The following is a 22,695-nucleotide window of genomic DNA, read 5'->3' as shown; positions in this document are numbered from 1 at the left end:
TATGCTAGAGGTAGCTCTAGCCACCATGCCCGTTATCCCCATTACTTTTCTTTCTGGCCCCTAGATCAGGAAGCCTAAATGTTAAGTGTCTTGTAAACCAGGACTTCCACATACATACCATGGGTGAGCACAGAGCTTTAAGAAAAGAAGTCTGAGGGGCGCTTGGTAGCTCAGTAGGTTAAGCATCCAATTTCGGCTCAGGTCATGATCTCACAGTTCACAAGTTCGAGCCCTACATTGGGCTCTGAGCTCACAGCTCAGAGCCTGGAGCCTGCTCTGGATTCTGTGTCTCCCTGTCTCTCTGCCCCACCCCTGCTCACTCTCTCTCTCTCTCTCTCTCTCTCTCAAAAATAAACACTGAAAAAAATTTTTAAAAGAAAAGAAGTCTGACATTTTCCTTGAGAAGCAATTCTGTTGCTCTAGAAACAACAGCCATGAGACACAGCCCAGCCATACTTCTCAAGAGTTTCTCCATCCCTCCCTCCCAGTCCATAACTCAAAATAAATACACATCGGCTACCTTGTCGATATTTCAGCAGTAGCTCCCATATTCCCCTGCGGGAGTAAGGGTCCACGCCAGCTGTGGGCTCATCCAGAATGACAACCTTGGATCCCCCAACAAAGGCCAAAGCCACAGACAGCTTTCTCTTCATTCCACCTAAGAGACAGAGAGAGAGATATGTTCCAGAACTAGCCCCAGACAGCAAAGGCAGAGGTAGAGGGACAAATGAAGGCACCTACTTGGGGACAAGCCAGGGACCCATTTATGACCTACTCACCACCCCTATGGGGACACTGGGGCAGCTGTTGTTTCCCTGGTGTGTGCATGTGGGGGAGGTTGTTGGAGGAGGGGAAATCACCTGAGAGCTGACTCGTTTTGCTTTTCAGTTTACTGGGAGGCAAACCAACATCCAGGGCCATTTGCTCCATCTCTGCTTTCACATGCTTCTCTGAGAGCCCCTTTAGACGTGCATAGAACCAGATGTGTTCTTCCACAGTCAGCCTGGGGACAGAGGGCAGGTCAGATCTGCACCCCCCAGGCTGCATCAGAATACAGTGCTTCCTGACCCAGAACAGAATAGGCATGTTTCCACCGCCCCCAAACCTTTTCTAACTTTATAAACTTCTGAAAAATTATAGGAAGAATCAAGACAGAACAACAGTAAGCAACACCTAAGCTGCTGAAGAAGCCAAAACTGTCATGTGACAGGTCCCTTCCTACCAATTCTCAGCAGGCCTGCCCACCACACATCAGGCAGCTGCAACTTTCAATCTCAGGTCCTCAAAGGGCCCACCCTGCAGCCCCATCAACCAAGAAGCTGGCTTGGCAATCACCTGGAGCAGCCCTCGTGAACCTCAAAGGACCTCACACTACACAAGAAAGGAGGTCCCTGTGGAGGACATGAGCCTGAGCTGCTTGCATTAGGTACGAGGAAATTGGGGGCCAGAAGGGGAGAAGTCCTTGCCCAAAGTCACAGAGCTCAGGTCTTTCTCTGCTCCAGCACAAGGGCTCCCTGTGGACCTGAACTGCAGACAGGGCAACGTGAATGGAAGCCAAGCCTTGAGCAGGAAATGCTGGGCCATCGTGACAAAGGCCTTGAGGCACTGCTAAGTTCTGGGCATTAGAGCCACAGCTGGCATCGAGGAGGCATGTGGTGAGAGAGAGGATGGGCTAATTGGCCCTCTAAAATGTCAGCAATGGACAGCACTATTTCCCAAGTCCACATCCACCAGCTAGACTGATGGGACCCCTCCCCCACCCAACAATCACCTCCAGCTTTTCCTACAACAATGGACAACCAGGTCTCAGAGTGCAGGGAGGTGAGACCCACCACCCTCACAAAAGGTAAAATGCTTAAGTCCCACTCCACCCATGACTCAGGACACACACATCCAGAGAGGGCTTCCTTCTCACAGTGCTGCTGGTACTCACATGTCAAACAGTACATTGTGCTGGGGACAGACCCCCAGGTTCTGCCGGATGGTGCTCATCTCAAAGCGAATGTCTTTTCCCAGGATGTAGGCAGTGCCCGAGGTGGGAGGGAACAACCCCGTCAGGATTGACCTGAGGACACAAATTTCCAAGTGCAAGAGTCAGTGTTAACCCCTCTCCTCCCAAATGCTCCAGGCCAGGCTGCAGAGTCAGGACAGCTACGGCAGAGGTAGCAACCGTCCCACACCCCCATTCCTTCCTAACAGACCCTAGCTGCCCTGCACGAAGCAAAGAAGTCTTTGCTTTAGTGAACTAGGAGTGAGACTATGTGTTGGAAACAGCACTATCAAGAGAAGTGTTTTTCAATGAAGATTCCAATTTGCAATGGAAAGTACAATTTGAGGGGTGCCCAGGTGGCACGGTCAGTTAAGCGTCCAACTCTAGATCTCAGCTCAGGACATGATCTCACAGTTCATGAGTTCAAGCCCCACATTGGGCTCTGTGCTGACGGTGTGGAGCCTGCTTGGGATTCTGTCTCTCCTTCCTCCCTCTGCCCCTCCCCTGCTTGTGCACACACTCATGCTTCCCCTCTCAATATAATAACCTTTAAAAATTTTTTGAAAAAGGAAGTACAGTTTGAAACAAATATTTTGTAAGTCTAAAATCATATCCATGAGAAATGGACAAACCAGAACAAGTTATTCAAAGATAAAAATCATTTTTGTGTTAGGCAGTATGACTTTTGCACGCCTTTTAAAAATTATCTGAGCCTGGGCGGCTCAGTCGGTTAAGTGTCTGACTTCAGCTCAGGTCATGATCTCACAGCTCATGAGTTTGAGCCCCGCATTGGGCTCTGTACTGTCAGCTTAGAGCCTAGAGTTTGCTTTGGATTCTATGTCTCCCCCTTTCTCTGTCTCTCCCCTGCTTGTGCTCTGTCTCTCTCTCTCTCTCAAAAATAAACATTAAAAAACTAAAAATATGAAAATAAATATAATCTGCCATGTTCATATATTGATTTTGCATTAATAAAAAAAGAAAGAAAAAAAAAAAGACTACGACGACATATAGGAAAAGGTCATTATCCCCAAAGACATACCCTTAGCAATGGTTGAGGGACCACACTGAAAGTCACTGAGGCTAACTCTGGTGTTTATGGCCCGTGCTCCCTTCTGAGGCTGCCCACTGTAAGGTCTTTATAGGTCCCTATGGGTCCCAGGGAGGGCAGTCATACAGCCAGCTGTCTGGCCATACCTCCTTAGCGACAGAGCTCCTGGAAATCACTACTTCTCTCCAACATATCAAATCTTTCTTCCCACATTCCTGCTTCAGAGTTCTAACCAAACTGGTTCAAGAGAATCTTTCTGAGAGCTGTCACAACCTCATGTTCCAGCAACAGTGCAGAATTCTGAGAACTCAATGGGAAAGGTCATCAAGAGGCTCCCAGGCAGTTTTACTCTTAAGAAAGAACATCTAGCAAAAAATCAGCACCGGGAACTCACTCTTGTGATTAAGTAATATGAGCCATTCATCAGCTCCTCATGTGCTCTACCTCTGCCCCAGTGACCAGTGCAACGTCCTTACATATGGATTTCTAACTGCACTACAGAACCTTCCTGTGGCTGATTCTGAGAGCCGCACCCTCTTCTTACATGGTGGTGGTCTTCCCAGCTCCATTGTGGCCCAGGAAGGAGGTAATCTGGCCCTCATAGAAATTCAAGGCCAGGCCATCAACAGCCACCTTCATGCCATCTCGGTAAACCTTCATCAAGTTCTGAATGGACACGCCCAGCTTCAGGTGTGTGGGTTCCTCCTCCATGCAAACTGTCAGAATGCAGAAGACGGGAATGAACTCACAGAAAATACCGACAAGTGGAGCACAAAGACAGAGGGGATGTGCCTGTCTTTCAGAACTGTCCTTGGATAGTTCTGGTTTCTCAGGCAAGCAGGGAACTAACATTTATTTAGGGTCTATTTGGGCAGTAGTGTTGGTGATAGGAATTCACTGATAAAGGAGAATTCACAGTCTATTGGGAGAAAAAGATTTGACAAGCATTTAAAATATACGAGGCTGGGGTGCCTGGGTAGCTCAGTTGGTTAACTATCTAAGTCTTCATTTCCACTCAGACGATGATCTCACGGTTCATGGATTAAGCCCTGCATCAAGCTCCCACATCAGTACGGAGCCTGCTTGGGATTCTCACTCTCTCTCTCTCTCTCTCTCTCTCTGTCCCTCCCCCTGCTCATACACAGTGCACCTCTCACAAAATAAACTTAAAAAACTAAAATATAGAAGGCTAAAAATTGTTTAAAAAACACATCGAAAAATGCCATGGAACTGAGCAATAGCCAGACCGAGCAACACTTCACAGCAATAAAAAGGAACAAACTACTGATACACATCACAACTTGGATGGATCTCAGGGGAATTATGCTGAGTGACAAAGAGTCAATCTCAAAATGTTACATACTATATGGTTCCATTTAGATCACATTCTAAAAATAATAAAATGTACAAGTGAAGAACAGATTAGTGGCCGGCAGGTGTCAGGGACCGGGGAGGAAGGGAGGTGGAGGTGACTACGGCTTTCAAAAGGCAGAATGAGGGGGTCTGTGTTCACAGAACAGTTCTGCATCTTGACAGAGCTAGTGGTTACATGGATCTGCATGTGACAAAGTGCACAGAACTAAATACACACACGAATGAGTCCATGTAAAACTGGTCCAATCTGAAGAAGATCTAGGAGTTGTACCAATGTCAGTTTCCTGGTTCTGATACTGTGCTATAGTTATGCAAGGTGTTACCACTGAGGGAAACTGAATGAAAGGCACAAGGGAACTGTCTCCCACCCCCAATCTGTTTTTTTGCAACTTCCATGAGTCTTTAATTATTTTAAATAAAAAGGCTTTTTGTTTGCTTTTCAGAGTCATGCGATCTCAGAAGAGGAAGTGACTGACCACCTAGGACTCTAGAAAAACTGCACAGGGGAAGGGGTATGAAACTAGATCTTGAGGAAGGAGTAGTAATTTAGAGGGCAGGCAAGTTAAAGAAAGGGATCATCCATGAGAGGACACAGCACATACAAAGGCACGGCGATGTGGGAGAGCATGACATGTCCTGGCGACTGTGAGCAGTTCTAGGTGATTGATTCAGAATTAGGTGTAGACAGGAGGTTGGGCAAGAAGAGGAGGAACAGCAGAAGAGGCTGGGACAGTGGGCAAGGCGGGTTGTAAGTTGTCTAGTGTGCTTGCTAAGGAATGTCAGACTTTTCCACTGGCAACTAGGGGAAGGCAAAGAAGAGATCAGCAGAAAAGGGACTGACTAACTACTTAGGAAACCACACTGAACACAAAGATATTTTCTCTCCAAGAACCTGAGCCAACAGCCCAGAAGGCAGAGCTTTTGCTAAACTGTGGGCACCTCCACCTACCGTCAGGAGCCAGGAGAGGATTAGGGCTCTGGGTAATGAGGGGTGAGAATATCAAGAAGCACAGACTGAGCTCTGGCAGCCACTTGGTGTCAGCCTACACAGGTTCATATATCTATCACTATGACAAGGCAGGAGGCAGTGAGGTTATGGTTCCACAATGACAGCTGTCTTTAACTCTTCTTCTTAGCTATTAATTTATCATGAAGAGTGTGTGTTGGAGGAAGGTATATGTGTGGAAGTATAGAGATCAAGGGCCTCTTTCCTAGAAGCCAAGAAAACAAAGGCAATGTCCCTCAGGGAACCAGATAGCGACTCCCCAATAAGTCAACAACAGCACTGGACACAACTGGCATGGGAGAATTTGGAAAGATGCACTGCATGTGATTTCTCTACCCCTAGAGTGGTTTTACATTTTCTAAGGGGCAAAAGCCAGCCTTTGCCCCTGACAGCACGGGGGTGGAGTGGTGGTGGGGGTGGTGCTCAGGCAGGTCAGCAGCACTTACTTTCTGATATTCCCTTCTGGCTGGAACCGGGGTGGCTCTTCTCATCGCTTTCCTCACCGAACCAGTAGGATTTGGTGCACGGAAAATACCAGGGCCTGGGTATTCCATACTGGCCTGAAAGCAAAGATAAAAAACAAGATGTAAGACATGCTTGGTAACATGCTAGCATTCCCAAGGTATCACAGCCAGAACTACTCCCTCCTTGACACAACTTCTGGAGATGGGACAGACTGGGATGGAGGTGGCAGTAGGGGGAGCTAATATTTGCTGAGACCTACTATTTGTAACATACATTCTACACCTCTCTGAATCCTCAAACAACCCCATGAGATAGGTTATCAACCCCATTTTACAGATGTGGACACTGAGGGATAAGTAGCCTACCCAAGGTCACTCAGCCAGTAAGTTAAGAACTCAGACTCTGAATCCAGATCTGTATGATACAAAATTGCATCTTCCATGCCGGAAGCCCAGGTACAGGTCATAAACATTTCATATACACTCCCTTAGAGGAAAATCAGGTGAACCAGAAAATGTTAAACCTCACTCTCTCAGAATTTGATCTATATAAAAATGTATCCAAGGCAGGTCTTGGTCAAGGAGATTTATTCAGGGAAGTATGAAAATGAATTTTTATGAATGCTCATTTGATTGAATCACAGGTAAGGGCTTAGAGCCAACATCTCTTACTATTCACAAGCAGTACTCAGGCAACAAGAACGTCTCCTGGTGGGAATTCTGGGGACACAGAATTAGAGAACTGGGCCAGCACTAGAAGGAGGAATCTTCTGGATCAGCTGACCCAGTGTTACCCAACCAGATTTGTCCTCAAGAACCAACACTTACCAGCTGTGTCGCCAGGCAAGGTACTTTTTTGATTCACAGTTCCCTCATTTGCAAAAGAGGTTTGTGAGACTAAATTCCAAAGTATACCTAACATTTTGCACAGCACCTGGTGCACAGTGCTTGAGAAATGAGAGCTATGTCAGTAGCAAGAGTTATACTTTCAGCATCAGCTGCTTCTCCTTGGATGGCTTGCCTTGGGCCTAAAGCCCTAGCCACTTTCCAGGGAGCACTGAGCTCTGTAGAAATTCCAGCACAAACAAGGGAGCTCTTCAGCTAGAAATTACATTTCCCTAGCAGATGGCTAAAGCAGTGTGGAAGCCCCATCTACCTGGAAAGACAGCCTCGATGTACCACGTCATCACTCCATAGATAAAGGTGTCGAACAGCATCATGGAGACTGACGTGGTGAGGTTGAAGCCATCTTCCTCCATGGGGCTCTCAAACAGGTTGTCCCACTGCACCCCAATGCCCTGCTCCTCAAAAAGGGCAAAGTATTCACAGCCAAACCCAAAAGCCACAGGAGACAGCAGGCTCTGTGAGAAGGAGGCAAAAGTCACTTATCCATCTCCTTGTGTCTCATTTTCTATTATTTCTAATGTAAATTCCACCCAGAGAAATTTGAATTTGCAAAATGGATCAATTACAAGATATGGAAGTATTCACCTACAGATCCCTTGAGGGTAGTGGGCTCACTAACAGCATATAAAAGGATTCTATTTTTAACTGCTCATTATGCACACACATTTCAGAAATGCATGCATGATGGAGCGTAAAACTTTTAGAATTTTATGCTTCCAAAGATGCCTCAAAGGCTCAGCAATCTTGCACCCCATGCCCACCGACCCCCACCCCCAGATACACACACACTCCTCTCCTGTTCTCAGCCTTGGACTACTAACACCCTGCGGCTGTGCCTGCAGCTCCTGCCCAAGGGTGGTTGCTCACCACGAAGATCTTGAGCGTGAAGCCCACATAGTCTTGCCACGCCACGCACAGGACATAGGGCAGGTAGAGCATGAAGTAGATGATGCCCCCGCAGGCTGCCGCCAGGTTGGCTCTGGAGAAGAGTGTGCTGATCAGGAAGCACTGCAGGATGGTCACCACAGCAAACACCGACAGAAAGACAAACACCACGCTGGGGTCGCTGTAGGGCAGCAGGTTTCCTAACTGGGAAAGAAGAGACCTATTAACTGTGCTGCCCCAACAAGCAAGCACATCCTTGCGCCATCTATGGGAAGAAGCCAGGGCTTACTCACACATCTCAGAGATAACATAGGGGAACAGCACTGCCCATTGTTCTGATGAGGAAACTGAGGCTGAACTAGCAGGATGGTGACTAGCCCAAGATCACACAGCAGAGGCAGGAATAGAGGAGTCCAGGGCTGAGATTCAGTCAGACCCATCCCAACGGACAATTTTGTTCTTTGTTTCTCCAAGAAATACCACTACCTGGTTTCTCCTCTTATAAGGACTAGGACTCTCCCTCAGCACAAAGAAAGAGTTGTGGGAGACAGCATTCTAGGACTTCCCCCTCCAAAAGCCATGGAAAATGGCCAGAAAATCTTACTATTCCCCCTTGGTAACCTGCCATGGGTTCTGCATTCCCACAATCATCCAAATCTTGTGGACCGGACCTTTCAAGTCTCTCTCTGCCCAGTTCATCTGGGTGTATCTGAGCAGGACCAGCCAGCATGTGGTCCCAGAGCAGTTCTTACCCACCAGCCACAGGACCACTGCCTCCACCATGGAGCTCCACCCTTGCAGTCAGATATCAGATGATGAGAGGAGGTTGATTTTAGAAAGCACCGCTCTGTCCTACTGTTGGGTGACCTCGGTGAAGCCCTTAACTTTCCTTGGCCTCATCTGCTTACAGGTTAAATGCGTTAGTGAAGGTATAATAAGAAAGCACAGGTGATGTGCTCTCAACAGTGCTTAGCAATCACTAAGTGCTCATTTGTAACTAACAGTAGCTAATATTCAACTAAATGTTAGTTCCTATCCCTTTGCACTCCCCTCACTTTGAAAACATTTATTTTTACATGATGCATCCTTAAAACAAATGGTTGTAAGGAAAAAAAATTAGTATACAAACCTATTAATATATGGGGTGGGCACAGAATACCGCTGCCCAGAGTCCCTTTGGAGGGGGAGCATGTTGCCTGGCAGTCACAGCAGACAGCGGTCAACTAGGTGTCAACTCCTCTGGGTCTGTCACAGCCACAGAAAGCTGCCTGGCCCTGGGGCACATCATTCCAATGATTGATTGAGGGGCCTGGGTATGGGGCGTGGGGTGTCAGGAGGGAGACCTTGGGGCTGGGTATTTCAGCTCAATAAGGAACAATTCCAGCAAGCTGTGTATGCTCCAGAGTGCCCGTGGGGCTGGTCCTGCACTGCATTTCATGCCTCCTCTCTCTGTTCAATCTTGCATACTCCCCATCCCTCCCATAGATGTTGATCCCTAATAAATACCCATTCACCAAACTCTCAGCCTCTGTTTCCAGAAAAACCTAAGCTGCAATAACACGCATCTCTCAGATTACGGTTTTTAAAAATTCTGGCAGAATCACTACCCAATACGCCTAAGGAAATGCACAGCTCTCAGATGCTGCCAGGACCGCTGCCAAGGAGATGTCATGGCACAGTAAGTGTGTACCTACCTGGGAAGCAAGATCCCTGGGTTCTAGCCCTGCTCAGCCGCTAGCCAGCTGGGCTGACCCCTGGGCAAGTCATTGCCCCTTTTTGGGCCTCACTCTTCCCGAATATAGAACGAGGAAATTTCAAAAGATGGACACGTATGACCCCTTCCCTCCCAAATACTCTTGGCTTTTCTCCTCACACAGCGGATGTTGGCTGTGCAGGAGCTCCCTGGCAGCAGGGGGCTGGTGTGGCAGCCTTACTTTTAGGATGACCACCAGCAGGCCGGCGCTCACGAGCAAAGGAATGAGGCTGCTGATGAACCAGCTGAACCAGAGGATGCCATTGTCCAGGCCCATGATGCGCATGGTCTCCTTCAGCCGCGCCTCCTTCTCATACACGATGCCCTTGATGATCACAGCCACGGAGTAGATCCAGGCCAGCGTCATGAACAGAGGCATCGACCGGCTCATCACCCGCAGGAAGCTAGAGGCCCCACGGAAGGGAGGAGGAGAATTACGGGGAGTGAGAATCAGGCTCAGAGGCCAGCGTCCCCAAGCCTGCGTGCGGGAGGAAGCCCCGAGAGGGAGCACACAAGGGGCAGACCCTCCAGACTGTGAAACGTACGGGTTATCAAAGCTTCATGAGGAGCTCAACATACTGACAAACCAACGGAGTGCCGCCAAGTGGAGTTTCTTTGGGGTCTGCTTTAGCCACGAAGTAACTACGAGATGCAGGTTATTTTAAAGTACTAAAGAAACAAAAAACCAACTCCTTCTCTCACAAAAGTTCCGTATCTCCAAGGTCATCTCACTTTTGACTTGTACAACTTTGATCACAGATAATGTAGAAACAGACTCCAGGCAGCTCTTGTCAGTAATATTTCAAATTCCAAACTAGAATAGGAAATGCGGTACTGTGACGTAAAAGGGACACAGACTTTGGACCCTGGAACTCCAGGCTCAAGTCCCAGCTTTACTATTTATGCACTTATCTGCTATGTGACAACAGGCAAATGCCCTTAATGCATTAAGCTCCCATCCTGTCCTCATCTTAAGACATCCTTCCTAGAGTAAATCTTAGATGAGGGGTTGGGCAGTGTGTGGGGGTGGGGGGGTCTTTGGAAAACTCTGGCTAATCTTTCTGAAGGTAAAATACAAGATAATTCAGGATGACTTGGAAAAAGCTAGAGGGAGCCACATGAGGAAATCGTTGCTCAATGCAAAGCAGACAACAAACGTAAGAAGAGGCTCCCCGCTCCTTCAGCACTCTGATCTCTACACAGTTACACCAGAGAATAAGAGAATTTCCAGAACTTGGAAGAAACATTACATATCTCAGATGCCTGCAATAACTACACCTCTGCCTGTTCTTTCTTACAAGAAATCATTAGATCCAAACGCAGTTCCCACGAGGTCTTGGCAGCTTAGTGACTAAGTACCAAAAGATTACCTAAAGTCTAAGATAAAAAAGGCCTTGTTCAGTCTTATTTGGATTGTTTCAAAATGTGATTCACCACTTATAAAGAGGGAGTGGACAAATTTATATGCAGTCACTCTTTACGGGTCTAGATCACGGTTTCTGTGTTTGGGGAATGTGCATCTGTGTGCATGTGCCTGCATGTGTTTGTCACAACACTTTAAATTTGCTCTTTGAGCAAACTTTAACCAAAACGGGAAGGTTGTAAAAAAAAATGTAAGTGCTGGGGGCACCGGGTGGCTCAGTTGGTTAAGCATCTGACTTCGGCTCAGGTCATGACCTCATGGTTCATGGGTTCGAGCTCTGCATCAGGCTCTGACCTGACAGCTCGGAGCCTGGAGCCTGCTTCAGATTCTGTGTCTCCCCCTCTCCCTGCCCCTCCCCCACTTATACTCTGTCTCTCTCTCAAAAATAAAAAAAATTTTTTAATATAAAAAAATATATATGTAAGTACTGGTAACTATGGATAAAAAAGGAAGGAGGGACACCTGGGTGGCTCAGTCAGTGAGGCGTCTGACTCTGGATTTGGGTTCAGGTCATGGTCTCACGGGTTTGTGAGATGGAGCCCTGTGCCCGGCTCTGTGCTGACAGCATGGAGCCTGCTTGAGATTCTCTCTATCCCTTCCTCTCTGCCCCTCCTCTCTCTCAAAATAAACAAACATTTAAAAAAAAGGGGGGGGGGGGAGATTACCAGTATGTGCATATTCATGTCAGCGATATGGCTGGAACAGTCAACTACCTCCATCTGGCATCTTATTTCCTAAAATCTTCACTGAATTTCAAAAAAGATTTTCTTGACCAAATCAGCACGCATGTAAAACAAATAAAATCAAAGCATCCTATCTCCTTTGGTATGTATGCACATGCTTGTGTATATGTGTATGTATGTTGCATATATACTCTCTCTAGGGATTGAGTTAACCAGTTACAAGAAGATGGTAACTTACATGTCATCGACATAACAGGGGTACGGCATCTGCTGCACATAAACACCAGTTTTCTTCTCAGTGCCAGTCAGCACCCTGATGATTGCCTGTTCCACCACATCTTGCAAGTAAGCAAAGCCCCCCCAGACGTACCGCATATCCTCAAAGGGGTCAGCCCGAGGACCTGGGTCCCAGTACCTAAAACCAAACCACAGGTGAGCAAATATTCATTAGAACCATAACACCAAAAGAAGCCAGGGGCCCCTGGGTGGCTTAGTCAATTAAGTGTACAACTCTTGATTTTGGCTCAGGTCATGATCTCAGGGTTCATGAGCTCGATCCCTGTGTCCAGCTCTGTGCTGACAGCATGGAGCCTACTTGGGATTCTCTCTCTCCCCCTCTCTGCCCCTCCCCCACCCACACTCTCAAAATAAATAACCATTTTAAAATAAATTAATTATAAAAAATTTTAAAAACCAATCACTCACAATCCTGCCACCATTACAAAGCCACTATATTCATTTTTGCATCTTATTTTCTGGTCTTAGCGATCATGTGCACTTATGCTGAAACACATATAATCAGAGTGGGCATACCACCTGTTGGTTTGGTTTTCTCCCCCTCGTTTGCTACTGCATTAAGTAGACATACCAAATTTTACTTAGTCATTCCCTTTTATACTGGTTATTTGACCCTTTTTATTATATGAAATTTATTGTCAAATTAGTTTCCATATAACACCCAGTGCTCATCCCAAAAGATGCCCTCTTCAATGCCCATCACCTACCCTCCCCTCCCTCCCACCCCCATCAACCCTCAGTTATTTGCCCTTTTTTGTAAAAATGGATCATGCTAGTGCAGGGAACCTAAAGCCTTTTTTCTTTTTTTCCTCTTGATGTAATGCCGTGGGATTAATTCTCTTGAGTGGGAATGCTGAATCAAAAGATGGTATTTTATGACCTTTGAAATAAGAGTCTCCAGCAATGAATGTGCCACTTTCACCAAAATCATGCCACCAATTTGAGGGTTTTTTGGGGGGAATTTCTACCAAGTTATTAGTTAAACTGAAGTGCCTCTAGTCATAATAACTGCTCTTGTCGTCCCCAAAACTGGCTGGTGTGGCAGGACTGAACTCACCCATCTTTGATTTTATTTGTCCTCTCCACATTGTCGATATCCATTCGGATCTTGTACTTGACATGATGGGGCAGCTCAACACTGCCAGGAGTGATTCCGGTGAACACGATCCCAGCCCAGAACTTTCTCTCATCCAGCAGCTCCATGGACTTGTTGATGAGCCGGACTTCTGTTGCTATCGGTTCGAGCTTGTTCAGGTTGACACACTGACGGAAGAGGAACAGCCTTCATAAGAGCACTGGTGCCCAGGATGATACACTGTGGCCAAGGCAGACTCTGTCCTAAGAGTGACACGCTGACTGCGAGCCATTTTTATCCCCATGTGCTCATCCTCTCCAAAGTCATTTTCTAATATTCAATTGAGAATGGAGTCTTTGGTTTTTTAGCTGCAATTTAAGAGTAATGCTGGAAGTACTTAGAGATAAGTTACTTATATTGATTTTTGTGGAGGGAAAGAGGTTGAAACAATGATCATACCTCATTTTCCTCTCGGTCTTCTTGGCAATTCTGAATCGTAACTAACCAAGTAAACAGACCAAACAAAACAAAAACAAAAACACAAAACACAAAACAAAAACAAAACAAAAAGCCACACGCTCACAAAAAACACCTTATTTGTCCCTATTAAGTCACATAATTTTTAAAACTAGATTTCTAAAATGTAATCTATCCTATTAGATTTTAGATAAATTTAATAAATAATGCCTTTTTAAGGCATGTTTTCTTGTCATTAGGTTTTGAGCTACAAAAGCTCCAGAAAACCTACAAGACAATGGACAAAAACACTCTTGAGGGAGATAGAATAAAGCTAGACTTAGGTCTGTTTTGTTCACACGTTCAGTCATTCAACTTTTATTGAGTGTCTTTTGTACACTGAACCCTGTATTAGGTTTGAGGGATACTACTGGAAATAAGACTAGACATTATTTCTCAACTTTCTTCCAATCCAAACCTCATTGGACCATCTCAGAGAAAGAAGCCAAAGACTTTTCCAAATGATCCATGGATCACATCCTCACCTCCATGAAACGAGAGATGGTCTGAATTGCCTGGTTGGTCTCATTGAAGGCTTCTCTCCAGGTGTATACAGAGCCATTGGCAGACTGGACATCCTCTGGGTGCTTGGCCAAAAATGCCAGGATGTCTTTAGCGGTCCAATCTAAGCCATCTAATTGCTGTTCCCAAAAGTGGTCATTGCTTCTGCTGTCCAACAGTGTCTGTCGTTCCAATGAGAAAGTACAAGCAATAAACACCAACTAAATCTAGATACTAAGTCTTATATGATTTACAAAACCTAACCTTTTCACATATGTTGTCTTTTTTTTTTTTTTTATCTTCATAGAAAACTGTAAGGTAGAAATAATGTTCCCATGTTACAGGTGAGAATATGGAGGTTGGGGGTGGGGGAGGGAGTATGATTTTAACCAAGGCTGAGTCACAATGCTAACAGGCATGGAAGTGAGACTCAGAGTCAGCCTAGTCTGGATCTAGTGTCCATATGTTTCCAGCCTAGCCTAACAGATCAACTACAGTAACAACAATGATCATACTTACTCTGTACATTTTTTATATTAGATTTATAAGCTTTACCTTACACAACTCCATCAGGAAGATCTGTCTAAAAGTTCCCATTTTTACAGATGGGAAAACAAGTTCAGAAGTTCAAGTCCCTAACCTAAGTTCACACAACTACTTTGGTAGCGAAGCCATGGTATGAAACATGGACTCTGATTCTACCAAATCTTCCCCCTGCACTATATCGTCGTCTTCTTTTGAGACTCAAGCTGATGACTCTTCATAATGACCTTATCTCTAGACTGATTAAGACAAACGCACTTGTGCTGTTTAGTCTGGGGGGAGGCTGCCACTGTAGAACCAAGTAAAACTGCTGGATGCGTGGGTGGTGATGCAAAAGAGACCTGTCTTCCATTTCTCGTTCCCTAGCTGGTTGGTTTCCCATGTGGGTCAACATGGAAGAGAAAGACAAACCAATCTGGTGTTCAACCAGTAGATCCAGAGGGCTGGGGCAGAAGCCTGCACAGTGCATCCAGAAAAATGAGTCAGCTCCAAACTCAGCTCACGGAAAAGGAGAAGTGGGTACAACTACTGTCACAGCTTTGTGAGGGAAGATGAAACTCTGGATCCACTGAAATGGAATCTCTAAGGAGCCAAACACTGCTACTTTTTAAGTCACTCTTACTTTCACTAACAGTTTAAGTTTTCCCCCCATGTGGCTTCATATTTATTATTTTAATGGGAACATAACGGTTTTATGGAGTATATATACTATAATTTCATTAACTATTCCCATACTGCTAAGAATTTAGCCTATTTCTAATTTCTCACAATAACAATTATTATAGCAATAACACTTCCTCTCATACAGTGACTTCTTTCTTTAAAATTATTTCCACAGGATACATCCCTGAGGGTGTATGGAGTGGAGTGCTATCCTGCACTTTTTTTATGGTTCTTCCAGTTTTCATTCCAAATTGCTTTCCTATAGGGAATTAAAATTTATACTGTCATCAGTAAGATATGTAAGTATTTTTGTTAACATAATAGATACAGGTTTTTACCTCACAGTTCACAGGGGTATGCGTTACAAATTCTGCATGACTTTATTCGGAGACTTGAACAAGTAAGAGCAGAATAAAGACACATGGCATTTGGGGTGAGGCCTGCCCTGCCCTGTGTGGCTTCTGAGCACATGGTTCAGGAGGCAAGACCAGAAAGATATGCCCAGTGAGAGCACTGATCACATGGCCATTCTAGGGTATTTGAGAGGACCCAGAGACCTAAGATCACCCTTAGGGGCGGTAAGCCAGGGAGGAAGCAGGGCCTTGAGATGAAGGTGGCAAAGAGCAGCTCAGAAAGGAGAACAATTTAGTGTCAGTGCGTCTATGACTCAAAACAGAAGTGCCTGCCTCCAGATCTGGGGTCGGGGAGGGGGAGGCATGGGAGGTGATACAGTGCATGTAGACAGAGCTGGAAACAGTGGAAAGATAAGAGCTACCACAAAGTAGAATGGTGGTTGCCAGGGGCTGATTTAAAAAGTTTTTAATGGGGGCGCCTGGGTGGCTCAGTCAGTTAAGCGTCTGACTTCAGCTCAGGTCATGATCTCACGGTCCGTGAGTTCGAGCCCCGCGTCGGGCTCTGTGCTGACAGCTCAGAGCCTGGAGCCTGCTTCCGATTCTGTGTCTCCCTCTCTCTCTGCCCCTCCCCTGCTCATGCTCGGTCTCTCTCTGTCTCAAAAATAAATAAAAGCATTAAAAAAAAAAAGTTTTTAATGTGAGTATAATATATATTATTAGATGGAGAGTTTGGCATGGATGTTTCAGCAACTCACAGACTCCCAGTTCTGAGAAGACAAGACACTTAGAAGGAAACGGGTAGGTCAAAGGGTACAAAGTTTCAGTTATGCAATATGAGTAAGTTCTGGAGATCTGGTGCACAGCAGGATGACGGCGGTTAACAACACTGTACTGTATATGAAATGTGCTATGTGGTTACTTTGTGAGGTGAGGATACATTAATTAGCTTGATTGTGAGGATCATTTTGCAACATCTACTATATCAAAACACACTGTAGAGCCTAAATATATATGATTTTTATTTGTCAATTATCCTTCAATAAAGCTGAAAAAAGACAGACAAGAGCTACTCCAAAAGAAGCAGAAGCCTCAGGCACCACCTCACATACCAGACATGAGGAGGGTACAGAGGACTGAGCAGCCCAAGTTTGTGGAGTCAGACACACACTCCTTAAGAGAGGAAAGAAAGGAGATGAGGAGGCTCCTTCAACTTCCACCCACAGGCTGAGGAGTCCCTCAGTTGGCAGCTTAACCACCTCTCTGCACTCCGGGCCTCAGTACCCAGTGGTATATTGGACATACCCACCATCCACCAGCTAGAAATCTTTCCCCCTCCACAATCAAGCAGCTATCAGGCTTCACCTCCTGCTCATGCCTTGGCCACCCACTTAGATGGTCTCCACTCTGGTCTCTGCCTTCCACCTTTCCACACTTCAATCCATTTATCACATCAGATTAATGTATCTACGTCTCTCCTGCTTAAAACCGGTCCACAGTCCCTCAGAGCTTAAAGTAAAAGTTCTTGGATTTACACACAAGGTCTTCCAATTCACACGCCACGACTTTCTCCCCATCCACAGTTCCTACATTTCCTATTGTACATCCTGTGTTCTCCCAGCAGAATCCCTAACGAATGCCATGGCCATGTTTACAAGTGTTTTGTCTTCTCAGAACTGGGAGTCTGTGAGTTGCTGAAACATCCATGCCAAACTCTCCATCTAATAATATATATTATACTCACATTAAAAACTTTTAAGATCAGGGATGCCAGGCTGGCTCAGTCAGTAGAACACATGATTCTTCATCATTGGGTAGCAAGTTCAAGCTCCACACTATGCATAGAGATTACTTAAAAAAATAAAATAAAATCTTAAAAAAAAAAAAAAACGTTTAAATCAATCCATCAATCGAGTGGGGAAGCATCCATCTGCCTACAGACTAAAACTCATGGAGTCCCTTCAACAGGGCCCCTCATAATCTTCTGAGACGCAGAAGGAAAGACATCCAACAAATAAAAGTCTGGATTCAAAGGACAGGACCAGGAAGAAGAGGTGAGAGACCACATCTATGTCTATGGTGCTGTGAGTGGCTGGATCATGTAATCCCTTTTACAGGAGAGACTGGAGCCCAACAGAGATCCATCCTTGAAGAGCAGGAGTTGTTACTGTGAGTCAGCAATAATACATAGATCCATACAAATTATTCTTTTTTTTTCTCACCCAAGTCCCTTAGTTTTTTGTTTTTTTTTTTTTAATGTTTATTTATTTTTGAGACAGAGAGAGAGCATGAATGGGGGAGGGTCAGAAGAAGGGAGACACAGAATCTGAAGCAGGCTCCAGGCTCCGAGCTGTCAGCACAGAGCCCAACGCGGGGCTCGAACTCACGGACTGTGAGATCATGACTTGAGCTGAAGTCGGATGCTTAACCGACTGAGCCACCCAGGCGTCCCAGTCCCTTAGTTTTTAAAGGCCCCAATTTAAGAATTCTGAATATGTAACAACACTAGAGCAACAAAGATGACTCCAGCTTTCCCATCGCTGGAAGGCAGCCTGGGTATTGTTCCCCCACCCAGGGCATCAAGGGAGAGTACCTTTCAGGTACCTTTCAGGTACCACCTCTAAAACTCAGCTGCCCCTCTGATCAATGAGGTGTCAAGATAAGAAACCTGGTAAAATCCATTCCTGCTTCTTAATGGAGGTAGAAACAAAAAAAAGAGGCCTCCCTCACAGTGGAGACAGGAAATAGTCTAATGATTCTCTGACTAAGCCCAAGACAGGGATGATGTGATTAAGCGGCACTCAGGCTCAAACAAAGGAAACATTCTGCTCTTGCTCAGACTCCTCTGCTTTTGAATCCAATTGTCTCTAGAGTACTTATCCCTTTCAAGTGGCTCGGAAGCACTAAGTGCAATTCCCCTCCACACCTTAACCCTGTTCTGCACTCACACAACACCTTGGGAGCGAGCATCTCAGCCCAGTCTAGAGGTCAGACCAGGCTTTGCCCCCACACCTCTGTCAAGACCTACACCAAGATATAGGAAAGCTAAGTAAGATGCCATGGTTAGCTTTAGAAGAAATGAAAAACTCAAGGTCCTACAATCACCAATACCAACACTCGCTCAGCTTCTTGGAAAACTGATTTTTGACCACCGGGCACATTGATGCTGATATGCATACGACAGTGTTATCTGTGCATCATCACCTGCAGCTTGGGCTATGCTTAATACCTCTATACTGGTTAAAAATAAGAATTCTCATCTCAGTCACCTCTAGGAAAGTGACCAGAAACTCACCTCTCTAGCATCAAGCAGGCACACAGGAACCAGAGGGATACTCACCCGAACAAGGTCCATTTCTGGGTTACTCTCCATGAAGGTCCAGATCTTAGGGCTGAGCTCTTCCCACATGCCTTCCAAATCATGAAACACAGCCAGTTCCTGAAAGGTCTTATTCACCTGGAGCCACGTAGCAAGTAGGGGCAACAGAAAAGGAGAGGCAGAACCATGAGATACGCAGCTGCCCTCTGACAAGATGCTCCATCACTATTTCCAGTCTTTCCCACACCCAAGAAGAATCTGCCTGCAGCTATGATTCAAATACCCAAGGTTGGAGAGCTGGCCCTCCATAGTCAGCTCTGGCCTGGGTCACACTTGGGGTTCTCACTCTTTGGAAACCCCAGAATAGCCCCGAGTTTCCTCGATATAATCCATTTGAACCCACCTTCACCTTTTTGCCCATAAATTCTAGGAGGATTCTGGAGAGGGACTTCTGGGCTTGGGCAGCTTACCTCAGCCATCACCTGCCTTGTGGCTGGAGTGTCAGGTGTGTATAGGATCTTCCCAATAAGCAGAGGCTTTAGAGCTTTCCATATGATGCGGGAAAGAGGACTGGACTCCAGATTCTTCATCAAATCATTGCAATAAGGGGCTATGAAGAAGACAAAGGCAGATATGCATATGTATGGTCATATACTTATAGGAACAAGGGCTTTGGAGCTAGCCAGACAGTCCTGGGTTCAAATCTCTGCTCCACCACTTAATAGCTATGTAACAAATAACTTCACTTGCCTGAGCCTCAGTTTGCTCCTCTGTAAAAATAAAGTTATGATGTACTTGGCAGAGATGTGGGGAGCATTAACCGTTGTTATCTGTAGAGCTCCTATGACAATACTTACAAATAATCAGAGTCTATTATAACACTGATGGTGGATAGCTCACAACCGAGATGATCTAGAAACAGGTTTTCACCATGCACACACCTGCATAACTCTAGATGCATACTCTTACGCTAGCCCTTGTCAATTTGTTTTCATTGAAAACAGAGAGCTGGATTTAGATTTTAGTTTTCAAGCAAAAATAAGACATTTCCCTTTAATAGGTCCCATCACAAGTATATGTAATAAATGTAATAAAAACCTCTAACTGGAAAATCCAAAGTTATAATAGACAGCAGGGCTTGATTATCCAGAAGGATTCTTGATTTTTTTTTTTAATTTCATTCTGAGTTCTTTTAGGTACCAAGTATCCTCTACATGCCGCAAAGAGGATGTAATTTAAAAAGAAAAGAAAAAAAAAAAAAGGATTTTCTCACAGTTCTATCTGCTTTGCAAATGGAAGTTCCCTTGGGTTGACTTGCAAGTGAGGGAGTGGAGCGGATGGCATTTCAGAAAAATTGCCTATAATGCCATCCCATTAGGCTTGCAAAGCAACTGGCGATGTCTAGAGTGCTTTGCTCCAGAGAAGAATAAAAAGTTCTTGTGCTACAGTAATGCACAAAAAGCTGCCTCGCTCAGTGTCTGAAAGAAACACCTGTGGCTGGAAGTGGAGAAAAGCTCACTTGCATCATGTTTTCAAGGAAAAGGATGTCACTGTCTAAAACTGTAACACTGGTTCCATGCTGCCACCAGGCACAGAACACACATCATCACAAAACTGCCCAAGTGCGAGAAAGAGATATGGAGTTACAAGGTTCTTTAACACCACCGTGCAGCTAAGAAGCAAAAACAAAGAGCAGACCAAATGCCTGAGGTTGATGGTACACACACACCACCATTAACAGCTTTTTCAGAGGCCATGTGGTCTACCAGAAAAAAGCACGGGGCCAGGCAGATCTGGGCTTAACATGGGCTCTTGTGGATTAGCTATGGTGTGGCTTTGACTGAGTCACTTAACCTCTCTGAGCCTATAAAACGTGGGGTTACACAATGTTCCTTGCAGGGTTACTGTAAGGGTTAAATGAGATAATTTCAATAGAATGCCCAGTACATAGGAAATATTTCCTAAATGTTAGCTCTTATGGCTGTTATTCTGTTATTTTAAAGTTTTTATTACAAAGCATGCCTGTGAAAGGGAGGGGAAAGAAAAAGAAGACCCTTGATTTCTCTGGGAACTCCCTTCCTCCATCCCCCAGGAAACTGGGGAGGTTGGCTTTCAATCTCTCATGCATTTGATAAACACACTATGTACCTGAGATGTGCCAGGCCCCATTCAAAGAAGTGAGGACAGTCAACTGATAAGGAAAAGACTCCTCTAGGAGCTCCGTCTGGTGGGCAAACAGACTCCTAAACATCCAGCACTGGGTCAGAGGATAAGGGTAAGCACGAGGAAGGAGGGACACAGGATTGAATCTAAACTAAGTGGGGGCTGGGGCCAGGACTGCCATCTGCACAGACACTCACTTGTAGAATTGTCATAAAAGGTGCCAGCATCTTCCTCAGTGCTGTTGCCTCCAAAGAGGGCTTTGTAGTTGTTGTCCTCGTACCAGTTGAGGGACTTGATCTTCAGGCCCCCACCCTCTGGATGGCCACACACAATGCGGGACACAGCCTGATAGATCTGGGTGGAGGAGCTGGAGCTGTTCACACTGGTCAGGAACATCACCTCCTGCCGCATGTCACTCCAGCTGCTCATGCTGAACAGCTGGTGCCAGGGATGGGGGAGGGAAGTGGGAGGGAAGAAGGTGGGATGGGGGAGGCAAGTGGGAGGGAAAAGGGCGTAGCAAGGGTTGGGGGAACAGAGAGAAAGAAACATCTTATTTTCTTGACCTCTCCAAAGCCACATCTCAGAACATCTCAGTCCTGACCTCTTAGTCTTGTGATAGGATTGCCAGAATCTTGCAACTCCACCGGTGGTCCGGGGACCAGCAGCAAAGTTATCTGAGAGGTTGTCTGAAATGCACATCTAGATCCATCCGACTACAAATCAAATCTGCATTTTCACAAGATGCCCAGGTGACTGGTATGCAAATTAAAGATAGAGAAGCACAAGCTAGAAGTCAGTGAAACCCCTGGTGATGGGCTTTATTTCCTCTGGATTATCTTCTGGTTTGTAGAAGAGAATACTTATCCTGAATAGCCCTGTGTTTAAATACATCCATCAGGAACTGCTCACGCCCTCCAGCACGGACTCATTTCTAAAACACCTTAAACTTCCCTGTGGAAAGAGAGGAGGCCTCTGCCCCTTGACAGAAAAGGTACTATGTGTCAAATCCCCCATCCTGGTCTCAGTTAAGTGTCGGGGAACACAACAAGTATAAGGTGGGAGACCCAAGGCTGAATCCCAGCTCCCTGTCTCATTAGCTTACAGCCTTAGAAAAGTCATTTCTCTGAGGGCCCAACCTCTCACCAAGATGAAGCTAAACAGAGTGTGGAAAGGAGTAAATTGCATGAAATAGAAGAGAAGGCCCTGCAAAGAAATGCCCCTGCACGGGAGGAGTCAGATGCCCCAGCAGCCAGGGACGACATCTGTTACTTACACCCCAAGCACTTTGTCTCTTATACAAATGTTCTCCAGCACCTTGTAAAGTTCTCGGCCCAATTGTTCTTATCATTAAATATTTATCAAGCACTTTGCATTTCTACACATTTCACAATAAATCCATAATAAATCTTCCTTGAAATGTCACAAGTTCTCAGCACCCAGAAGACCGAGCCATAAAGGGCAGAGGGGAGAGGCTGAGGGGCCCCACCCACAGCCTGTGGAAGGCCTAGCTTCCAATACCATGGGCCCAGTTTTGTACCACACAGAGCCTCCTGGTTCTTCTGCGGAACATGGTCCTTGATGCTGTAGATCCTGACTTTGCCTTCTGCCTCCAGAGGGAAATCAGGCACTTCTAGGAGTAGGTCAGAGGTCACAAACATTTCTCCCTCCAAAGAGGGAGCGTGTGACATATACCACAAGAACACAATTAGGTGGCCAGCTTTTCCTTACTTTATCTT

The 22,695-nt window shown here is 45.7% G+C and overlaps 1 protein-coding gene across 5 annotated transcripts in view; it reads right to left on the bottom strand.

The window, feature by feature from the left end:
• ABCA1 (ATP binding cassette subfamily A member 1) overlaps nucleotides 1-22,695 on the bottom strand; it is a 320,418-nt gene that overhangs the window by 37,078 nt on the left and 260,645 nt on the right. For all 5 annotated transcript variants that reach the window (XM_053204848.1, XM_027034746.2, XM_015077217.3 and 2 more), the window contains 14 exons: nucleotides 21,157-21,397; nucleotides 19,267-19,406; nucleotides 18,818-18,934; nucleotides 13,906-14,103; nucleotides 12,887-13,092; nucleotides 11,771-11,947; nucleotides 9,608-9,830; nucleotides 7,656-7,877; nucleotides 7,039-7,243; nucleotides 5,865-5,978; nucleotides 3,583-3,754; nucleotides 1,934-2,065; nucleotides 861-1,003; nucleotides 521-658 (listed from right to left, as the gene is read on the bottom strand). In XM_053204848.1, coding sequence (XP_053060823.1) covers nucleotides 521-658; nucleotides 861-1,003; nucleotides 1,934-2,065; nucleotides 3,583-3,754; nucleotides 5,865-5,978; nucleotides 7,039-7,243; nucleotides 7,656-7,877; nucleotides 9,608-9,830; nucleotides 11,771-11,947; nucleotides 12,887-13,092; nucleotides 13,906-14,103; nucleotides 18,818-18,934; nucleotides 19,267-19,406; nucleotides 21,157-21,397 — 2,428 coding nt within the window. The remainder of the gene's footprint in view (nucleotides 1-520; nucleotides 659-860; nucleotides 1,004-1,933; nucleotides 2,066-3,582; nucleotides 3,755-5,864; nucleotides 5,979-7,038; nucleotides 7,244-7,655; nucleotides 7,878-9,607; nucleotides 9,831-11,770; nucleotides 11,948-12,886; nucleotides 13,093-13,905; nucleotides 14,104-18,817; nucleotides 18,935-19,266; nucleotides 19,407-21,156; nucleotides 21,398-22,695) is intronic.

The sequence above is a fragment of the Acinonyx jubatus genome, chromosome D4 (assembly GCF_027475565.1).
Source record: "Acinonyx jubatus isolate Ajub_Pintada_27869175 chromosome D4, VMU_Ajub_asm_v1.0, whole genome shotgun sequence".
NCBI classification, from domain to species: Eukaryota; Metazoa; Chordata; class Mammalia; order Carnivora; family Felidae; genus Acinonyx; species Acinonyx jubatus.
The sequence above is the reverse complement of the archived record's forward strand: the minus strand, read 5'-3'. Positions and strand labels throughout refer to the sequence as shown.